Consider the following 10,794-nt stretch of genomic DNA (forward strand, 5'->3'; position numbering starts at 1 on the left):
CCCAACAGCACTCTTATAATGATGAAGAGAGTACAAAGGCTCAAAATTTTTTGTTTTCGGTGAAAATATAAAGGCTTAAATAGCCAAATAAAGAAAATTAAGCTTAAGAAAGTACTATTTACTATAGGTGGATGTGTAAGATACAACCACACTTGATGATTCTCAAGAATTAGGGTATTTAAAGTTCTTAATGATATACCAATGTTTACTAGAGACCAGATGAGGGATGGGGGAGATTATGATCGATGGTGCGAGCAGTAGGCTTTGCAGTCAACCAGAAATCAAGCATTGCCATTCAAACAAGTCCATTTAATATTTACAGGATAGACGAAAAATAGCAGTAATTTTGATCCTAGATCAATTAGGACCCCAACAGCTCAAGAACATTAATTTTCTGAGAGATTCTTCAAATTGCTTCATCTTTTCATCACTCGAAACCACCTTCTGAGCCATCGCTACTGCAGAAGAGGGAGAGAGTAGTTGTCTATTGGCCTGAGAAAGAGATCCAAGATTGTTCTTGGCGTGTTGATGGATCGATCTGAAGGCGTAATTCCATCTACATAACCCTTGGTCCTTCAGTGCTTCTACAGCTCCAAGGCTTGCGGCCACGATCCAAGCTCCGCTCGTCCACCTCATTTTCGATTCGATTCTCGCTGATTCTCTTGGGATCTCAGAAACTGTCTTTAGTTTAGAAAGAGATGGGCCGTGAATTTGTGAATGCAGTCTGAACTCTGAATTGAGAGAAAGAGAGAGAGAGAGGGACCTTAAATAGGATCGATGAGTAAAAAAGGAAGAGTGGGTGTGTTGGTGATAAGTGAAACTGGGAGTCGTCAGAAACTGTGGGCAGTTTTGCCTATGGTTTCGGATCCACTACTTCACCTAATTCTCCACATGTACCCATATGTCGACAATACCGTTTGATATCGTTTCTATTATTTCTATGTTTTGGAAAATTATTTCTCTTCCATTTTTGTTTAGAAATAGTAAAAATGACTTTTTATATTTTTAAAAATTAAAACAAATTTTTTTATATTTAATAAACTTATTTTTTAAAATATTTTTTGTAGACATAATACCACTAAAAAACCTAATAGTATCATTGCATTCTTAAAAGGGAGAGAAGGTTTAGTTGTCTTTTTTTAGGTTTAAATAATTGAGAGATTTATCAGGCACATCTTTTATCTTCTCTCAAATTAGTTTCTAGAAACGATGAAACAAATCTGATTTGTTTCGTCAAAATCGTTTTTAGAACTGTTCATATACATAAATTTTAATTTATGTTTCTAGAAATGGATGAAATGAAACAACTTTATCAAATGTCTTTTAAGTTGTTTCTCCGTTTCTAAGAACAAAAAAATTTAAAAATGAAAAAAAGACTTGTTTCGTCAAAATTGTTTTTAGAACTTTTCATAGATATGAATTTTGATTTACGTTTTTAGAAATGGATGAAACAGAATAACTTTATCAAATGCCTTTTAAGTTGTTTCTTCGTTTCTAAAAATAAAAAAACAAAAAAAATGAAACATTGTAAACGGTACTTTAAGTGGTCGAGCATGCATTGGCTATGCTAGTGGGATGAAAAGACCAGGTGCTCATTACTCACTGCCTATTAAAACGTGCACAACGTGCCTGCATTTGGTGCTTTTTATAAACCCCTCTTTTAATTAGATCATTGTCATAAAATAAATATATATATATATATATATCAATGGAGCTCACTTCTCTGAATTTTGGACTTTTGAGAGTCAAATATATGTTTAATATTTAATATTTCTATAGAAAAAAATAAAAAAGCTAAACATTGTCCCGATGCATTGAAGGAGCCTCTCTTTATTAAGATTTATTTTTTTATTTTTTATTTTAATAAAAACCTTTCTTTAATAAGGTGTTGTCACTTTTAAGTTACATAAATGTCAGGGATAGGATGGCTATGCGGTTGTGTAATTATTGTATCAGCATATAAATTAATGAGAGAGTGAAAGAAGGCATTGAGCACGAAGGGTAAGGCAGTCTTTTCATGTGGCCCTCTAAGTGCAGGTGCACACAATTAGGTGTCATTTTGAGGGCAAGAGATCATAATGTAGCCGCAATGTCCTTACAGCTGCATAGGACCAATGAGATCATGTGCAAAGGCATCAATAAGAGTGAATTTTTTATTTCAAAAGTGATAGGCCAATAATTTTCCCCATAGAGCATTATTTCCCACAAAGACTTAAACCTTGCAAGAACCATCACCAATTTTCGGTGATTCCTCTTCAACCCTTAAGATTTGAAGCTTTAATTGACAAACAAATACACTTGTTTCATAATTTTCCCTTTAAGATCACTTGCATTTTGGATCATGAATTTCTCATCAAAATCGGCAGAAATAAACCCTATATTGGAAGTATCCAAAAGGAATACGAAAATTATCCAAAAGTGCCACGAGCTAAAAGCACTTCATCAAAAGATTCTTCATGAAATGATTTGGATGTCATTCTAGAAGAAAAAAAAATGATCTTAGAAAAAGCAAAATAATTTATTTTCTTTTCATTTTCATAAAAAAGTTGTAATAGTCAATTTGCATTTTAAATCCATCTGCAGGAACAAGCTATTGAGTTGCCTTTTCGAAGTACCTCGAAGTGATAAGGCCTTTATTGATACAATTCATATCAATGCCTGAATCGATTAAGGCAATAGTTTTAAAGTTAAATTCGTTATTGATAACAATTCCAATCTGAACATGCCATCTATGAGATTAAACATTCTGAATTGTCATTACTTGAAATTCTTCTGGAAGATTCTCATGAGTAGCCAGGGGTTCATTTGAAGCGAGGAGTTTATTAAAGGAGGCTTCCTCGTCAAAATCTTGATCGATTGGTTGTTATTCATTATATAATTTTAGAGTCTGAGTCCGTTGTTTGAGACTCTTAACCTCAGTTTTTACCTTATTTAGTTCTTTTCTTAATTCATGTATTGTTGGCTCTCTCTCTCTCTCTCTCTCTCTCTCTCTCTCTCTCTCTCTCTCTCTCTCTCTTTTTAGAGTTTTTGATACGAGCAATTATATTTTTGAAACTATCTATAATCTTCTTCATAAGAATATTTTTTAGGGGCATCTTGAGATTTTCTAGGGCTATCCTTGAGCATTTGAATATGTTCTCTGAGCATTCTCTCTTTTGCTTCTTGATTTGAAATTTGATCAATAGCCTTTAGAAGGAAAGAATCCTCCGATGAGAGGACAAACAAATCATTTTCTTTTAACATGTCTTGAAAATAATCATAACTACATTTAGTTGTTTGTTGCTGAGATTTAGAAGAATCAAAAGAAGACTAATTCGAATCTTCTAGGAGAGCTGCTTGAGCAATTCTGACATCGAGATCAGATTCAAAATCAGAATCAGAATCTTGCCCAAAAGACCTATATAGAAGAATTCTATACAGATTCTCATTAAGAGAATTATCGACTTCTAAGGCACTAATTCGGGCCTTAGTTTGACACTTATTTTTATAATGACCTACCTTTCCGCATTTGTAACAAACTGGGCCATTACCAAACTGCTTAAAATATTTATAAGGTTGATGTTTAGGATAAAACCTTTTCTTGGGTAAATTTTTTTGATTTATCCTATCGAATTTTAGCCCGATATTTAAACTTTGCGTAATTTCTTGAGGTTCTTTTGTAAAGTTTCTTGGATCCTAGAAGACGAATCTTTTCATAACCAAACTGTTCACAAAAATCTCCAAACTCCTTGAATCCTTTTTGTCTTTCTTTAGACAATTGTTTTTTAGGCTTAAGATCTGTGGACTAACTATAATCCTTCATGATAGACCTCAGCAGCTTGCTCTCCAAAGGTATACTGGTCGTAAGGAATGATCCCGTTAGGCTTAGCTTTAAGTTTGAAACAGATCTTTTGTGCAAACAAAGGTGGGAGCTCTGAGATAAATTTTTCTTTCCAGAAATTGTTATTGCAATCTTCTCTGGTAAAAACTTTCGCAATGAAGATGTCACGGTACCATCTATAATAAAATTGTGTAGGGAAGCGAAGAGCTATAAGCTATTCTTTGGTTTGCAGCTAAGTTTCAGTTGGTCCAACAAAATGAAGGGTAATGGTATAGATGAGTATATTTGCTACATCTTCTTGGTCCACATACACAATCTATTGAGCAACCATTCCATTAGGTTGTGTAACATTTTGAGTATGAGGGACTCGAGCAGTTGCAGAGAGAATGTTATGTTTTGTCTGTTCAGACAAATAAAAATCCCACAAACCACGAAATTGGCCGGAAAATCCTATCGCTATAATTTTAGCGATGTTATAATCGGTATTATCTCTCCCTTTAGCAGAAGCATCGAACATTAGCATTTGTTTAAGCAGATTTATTATTTGATAATTAGATAGCCTATCTATGTTCCATTTGACTACTAAGGTTCATGCAAAGGATGCTACTTCTCGATCTGTATCAAATTGCAAATCAACGGGTGATGGTCGAGGATAGTAAAAATTAGTAGGAGTAGTAGGGACAATTTTTTTTATAATTTCTCATGACTTTATTTGTTTGAGGGGTATCGTCCATATTAGGAAGCATAGAATTGAAATCATTCTCAACATTTTCAACATCAGAGTCTAAAGGGGCATCTATTGAGAGAACATGGACATTTGATTCTGTTTCTTTTCCTTTAGAAACATACAAACCTTCCAATCTGGACACCAGAGCATTAATGAGTTATGTATTACACTCTTTCATATAAATGGTTTGTCTAGAGTTGGAGGTGGTTTAAACATAAGTGATTTTTACTTCTGTGTTTAGAAGTAGAGGGATCTGAAGAAGTTATTTTTTTAGAATTGATTAATTTCTAAATTTTGTTTGTTTGATTTCCTATGGATTGAAGACATAGATTGGTATAGTTATTTTTTTCTAGCAAATTGTTCAAATGTGCTTTAGTAAGGATACCTGCTGATTTTATGTCACCTTATAATGTGCACCAGTGGTTTCTAGATTACTCTTGAATTTTAAGAGGCTTAGATGGAGGATGTATAGAGTCAATCGTTGTTCCTTTCAGAAGTCATATATGTAGTTGAAATATTTTCTACTATATTAACTTGATCCGAAGATGATGCATCAAAGGTGGTTTGATTAGAGCTGCTAAGAAGATGGAATTTTAACCAATTAAAGAAAGGAATATTAATTTTATGCTCTTCCATGTAGGAAACCCATTCCTCAAGTATATTCTGTCTTTGAATTACCGAATAAGTTTCTTCAAAGATTTTCCTCTTTTTAATATTTCTTTGTGATTTGTATTCCTGGGTAAGGAATTTTTTGTTTATTTTGAGTTCTTCTTCATTACTTATATGAAGTGTATATACAACATTCATGTCAGTAGAAGTAGGTGATGTAAGCAGAATTTGATTTTCAATAGAAGTATCATAGACTTGTTGATTAACCTAGGAGCTGGATCTATTTACACCTTGGAGGATAAGATGAGGATCTATTTGTCTACTTTCTATAAAAGAAGTAGAAGAACGATGAAGGAGTTGGGCTGAGTCAAGAGAAGGGGAAGATGCAATTGAAGATTTTAATCTTCTAGGTGCTTCTGACCTTCTACAGGCGCAAATTCTATCTCTACATCTCCTAAGAGATACTCGATAATACTCCTAGGGATAGCTCGCTGAGGTTTAGCCACATCGGTTAATTTTCATAAATCTAGAAGTGTATATCTTTCCAAGATATCATTCTAGAAACAACATCATTTGATCTTGCTGGATTAGCATGAAAGAGCATAGTTTGACCTTCAGTATCAATCACCTTAGCATTAGGCGCAAGCATGGTTTTAAGTATCTCCGATACCGATACGATACCCTCCGATACGTATCTTAAATTTAGTCTGTCGATACGATACACACCGATACGATACATTGAATTTTTTAAATCATTTCGTATCGATATATATCCTACAATATATACCGATATGCATCAATACACCACTAATACACATCGATACGATACGACATGCCTCGATACGACTCTATGAAAAATATAAAATTGAGGTAAAATGTACGTTTCGATATGTATTGGTACGTATCGATGAGTATCGGTATGTATCGATCGATACGTATCGATATATATCAGCACGTATCGGTGAGTATCGTATATATATATATCGGTACGTATCGGTGAGTATCGATACGTATCGGCGCTACGGTCATATAATGGCCAATATGGGTAATTTTTCAGAAAAAAAACGATTTTTTGAAGGGTTTTTGTTCCAAAGCTGCTGTCAGCCATATTTCTCTCTAACTAAAGTGGAAATCAATGTTGGGAACAAGGATTTTACATTTATGGGACAACTACAAACCTTGAATTCTTAGTACGATACCCTCAATTTAGTGTTTATGCATAATACATGTTATCAATAGCTTTTTTTAACAAATTCTTTATGCAAAAGTGTTTAAAAAAATGTTTCCTATCCATTTATGTGTGTATCTTTAGCGTATCTTAGTGTATCTCCGATACGATACGATACCCTCCGATACGTATCTTAATTTTAGCTGACCGATACGGCGACCGATACCGATACTTTAATCCTTGGGCGCAAGAGTCGTAATAGATGTGATACATTATTGCAAGATTTTGAGATCTTGGTTTCATATCAAATCCTTCAGTCTTAACACTTAAGGCTACTCCATCTAAAATATTGGGATCAGTTATGGATAAAGGAAAATCCGGGTAGCACTGGAAGTAAATTGGTCCTTCACAAAGACTAGTTTCTATCATTCCAAAATTGGAATCTCCAAAACTAATATGTCTTGTGTCTTTTACAAATGCTAGGACTGCATTATTTAGCCCTAGTCTAGTCAATGTTTTTATGGCTACTTGTATTAACCCAATGTGTAAATATTTGTAACCTCTAAGAATATGTTTCTGAATTTGAGAAGTGGTTAACAATTGTAATTGCTCCTGGTTAGAAACGATAAAGAATGAACTTTTCACAAGTCTTAATTGCATAATCACTATGAAAGCGGAAGTTCCTTTATGATATATCTCAATTTTAGCAATCTTAGTAATAGTCTAATTTTCTATAATTTTCTCAATATTTCCAAATATAATTTCTTCAGAGTTATGAACAAACTCTATAGTTCTACTTGCTTCAAGAGAAGTAGCAGATCTCCTAGATGTAGATCTAAATATAGAGGTCATTTTACGGGTCAATAATGGTTTCAGGTCAATATAGCTATCTGTCAATATAGAAACACCTAATGCTTCACTTAGCTTCACGGCTTGTGATAGTTTATATGATAAGTAGAAACATAGTACAACAAGGTTCTCTAATACAACTTTGTAACTAGGCTCTGATTTTCAATCTTTGCCCTTTCCCTCCAGATTTCACTTAGACTAAACCCTAAGGTGGAGAAGGTAGAGAATGCAGAGAATGAAAGCAGAGATAGAGGAGAATAAAAACGAAGTAGAGGGTTTAGATAAGGATCAAGTAAAAAAAAAAAGGGATAAGGAGTGGTAGAATCAATTAGTGATTTAACCCCAATCCAGTTTTTTTTTTTTTTTCGCTGATTTTGGGGTTTAAACCTCATAAGGATGATAAAAATCTCTCTTTCACTGTAAATGTAGACTCAAAAACTCTGACTGGGTAGAATTACAAGATGTTCACAGATATACCAAAGATTTTCATGACTTTGATTTTATCAATTCACCCAAGTACAAGCAAAGTAAAAGACATATTCAATAGAGGCTCTTTTAAAAGTAAAGGTAGAATATTTGCAGATAAGGGATTCAGTATAAAATAGCAGAGAAGGAAAACATTACAAAAATTCCCAAAGATGCCTTATATAGGTAGGTCAGCTTGCCATAAAGGGAAAAAGCGTAGAAACAATAAATAAAATTAAAATTGGAGAAGAAAAATAGGGAATCAATAAAAAACTATTAGTGGATCGCAGAGAGTTTTCGATCTCAAACTCAAGCAAATGGTGTTGAAGCAAGCATTGGCAGCAGTTATATAGTGGGGGATTTCTGGTTTCTATCAATTCGTTCTTGAGAGAGTTGGAAAGATAGAGAGGAAGTCGAAACAAGGGGTGAGTGATTTTCCCAGAATGTTGCCCAGGCTTCCAGTTTTTTAATTAATTGGATATCATAAAATGCCGTTCACGTGTTTGGAATCTTGGGATTTCTCTTGAGAAAAGAAAATAAAAAAAAATGCATATCAATCACATCATCAATGGGCTGGGATTCTTTTTCCTCCACCACTAGTAAAAAGATTAAAAATGGTAATGACTCAAAAAATGCTGAAACCATGTGTTCTATTTTTACTTTTTTTAATTAAGCATTAGGTAGAACACATCACTGCTCATATTTCTTCTGCTAAATCAAAATCATGTATTTGTCTGAATTCTAAAAATCATATGACCACAGGATTCAGTATTTCGAAGCTCAAAAGGGTATCAGTGCGGACGCTTACAGATGGTATTTGAAACTCCAAACAGCCAATTTGTCAAACCTAACAGCCAAATTGATGAGAAACCCAACAGGCAATAATTCTGGATGAGAGAATTAAAGCATGAACATTTTACAAATTGAACAGGATTGGACTGTGTGGAAATCTGTTGCCTATGTTGGGAGGCAAATCACATAGTGAGATGTAGGGGTGTCAATTGATCAGGTTGGGCGTTCTTGATAGGATTTGGCGGGTCTATACCTTTGGATTGTGACTAACCTATTTAAGGAATGAGTCGGTCTCGGTCAGTCTCATGTCGGACTCAATCAGGTTCTAGGTTTTACACAGGCTTTTCTCCTAATCGGACCTTAAATGGGGTCTTAAACAGTCTTTAGTTGTCTTAGATACTTTAATATATTTTATTAAATCATCAATAATTTAGAAAAGATATTACACTTAAATAGATTTAAGAATTGATAAAAATACCAATGTATACCTTACTCTATCCAAAAAAATTCAAAATATGCATATAAACAGTCGGGCTAAACATGTTGAGTCTGTAAATGAGCCGGGCTGGTCGAGGCTTGTCGGTCTTATCCCTTGCACCGTGTACTACCTATTTATACACGGACCGGGTCTAAGCCCGACACCTTTAATAATCGGTGCAAGCCAGGCCGATCTTTAAACGATTGAGACCTGTCAGTCTAATCGATGCGTGCTTGGGATTGACAACCCCAACGAGATGTATTGGTGTCGTTTTAAATGAATTTTTAAAATGAAGCGACAATTACACCCCCTTCTTTGTATTTTTTCAAAATTACACATTGATCTAAACGTTTGAAGGAATTATACCCCCCTCCCCTATGTCTGACAGTGTTAGTTTACTGTTAATTTTAAACAAGAAACGATTTTACCCTTTAACTAAAGACTAAAATTGGAAGACCATGTTAACTATTTGTTCTTCATCTACCTAAATAGCCCAAAACCCTGAATTGAGGTTCCGAGTGTAACAATCTCATCAACAAATTCCCTCATCCCTGAGTTGACTCATGGGAGATTTTCTTCACTGCAACTTTGATTTTGGAGGTGGGCAATACGCCCGTATGCACCCTACCAAAGCTGCCAATGCCCATTGATTCCTTGTGCTTAAACCCCTTGGTGCCATGAAAATGAGGGGTCAGACTATTGGACCAATTAACACCTAACCACGAACACTTCTTTGTTGAATCGAACCAGAGTACCCAATGCCAGCACCGATTTTGCTTGAATTCACATATAAAATTTTGGATAATAGGGAACTGATTCAAGGAGGAAAATGGGTTTTTCTTTTGATGAAATCATGAAAAATGACCGGGGTGGGAGCGAGTGATAAGGTTGAAACTAGAAAAACTTGTTGACGAAAGGAGGGGTTTCCCTTAGGATCGGAACTTCAGAGATGGTTTCAACCGTAGATCTAAACTCACCAAGGGTGCAACACTGCAGTGGTGCTAAGTTAAGGACTGTGTGTGTGTTTGTATTGATTATTTGGTCACTCCTTTGGGGATTGCAAAGTGAAATAATATAGAGGAACCTATCCGTGACCAACCATTTAGCCTTGATGTGGTGAAGTAGATGGGCATGTTAGATTTATGGGCTTAATTAATTATTCGGGTTGATTAAATGAGTGGAGAGTCAAGTTCCATGAACCGATTTAGTCAATTCTCAAGTTTAGGAATATGCTGGTCCAATCCATTGTGGTTTTGGGTTTTCAGTGCAAGACAGTATCATAAATTCTGGGTTTTTAGTCCCTACAATCATTATTCAATCTCCCTCATTTTATCACTAAAGTGAGAGAACTCAAGAAGGTTTGACAGAAGATTCAAAGCCAAGAGAAGGAAAAAACGAATAAATGCATCGATCGTCTACAACATACTAGGTGCAAGGTACAAAGCGATCCTCCTTTATGCTTTCATTCGACTGTATTCTAGTTGTATGTATGAGAACTTATTAGGGTCCGTTGTGAAACCTAAACAGTCTTAACATGGCATTCCCTCTCTCTCTCTCTCTCTCTCTCTCTCTTGTTTTTAGGGTCCAAATGGTTCTTGTTTGGATCAACAATATCAAAAAACTCAGGTGGCCAGATAATGGGCTACTAAGAAGGAAGACCTGTTTGATCAAGTCAGTGCATATTTGTAATGGAAGAGAATTGAAGGCAGTGATGTCAAGGATTTGGTCTTCACTAAAAAGCCATCTTTTTCAATGTACATCAACTCCTAATAACCTTCATCCCAATCAAGATTTGGTATTCACTAGAAGCCATATTTTACAATGTGCATCAACTCCTAAGGACCTTAATCCCATTCAAGATTTGGTCTTCAGCAAAAAGCCAAAAA

General features: G+C 34.9%; 1 protein-coding gene across 1 annotated transcript; it reads right to left on the reverse strand.

The window, feature by feature from the left end:
* Positions 1 to 263: 263 nt before the first annotated feature.
* Positions 264 to 755, reverse strand: LOC122060115. Its single transcript, XM_042623296.1, has one exon. The coding sequence runs from the start codon at positions 634 to 636 to the stop codon at positions 358 to 360; it is 279 nt and encodes a 92-aa protein (XP_042479230.1). The 5' UTR covers positions 637 to 755; the 3' UTR covers positions 264 to 357.
* Between the last annotated feature and the right edge of the window lie 10,039 nt (positions 756 to 10,794).

This window comes from Macadamia integrifolia, chromosome 13 (genome assembly GCF_013358625.1).
Source record: "Macadamia integrifolia cultivar HAES 741 chromosome 13, SCU_Mint_v3, whole genome shotgun sequence".
In the NCBI taxonomy this organism is placed as follows: domain Eukaryota; kingdom Viridiplantae; phylum Streptophyta; class Magnoliopsida; order Proteales; family Proteaceae; genus Macadamia; species Macadamia integrifolia.

What these genes read in the sequence shown, in the direction of transcription:
- LOC122060115 (XM_042623296.1), bottom strand. Translation starts at nt 636, where the DNA reads ATGAGGTGGACGAGCGGAGCTTGGATCGTGGCCGCAAGCCTTGGAGCT.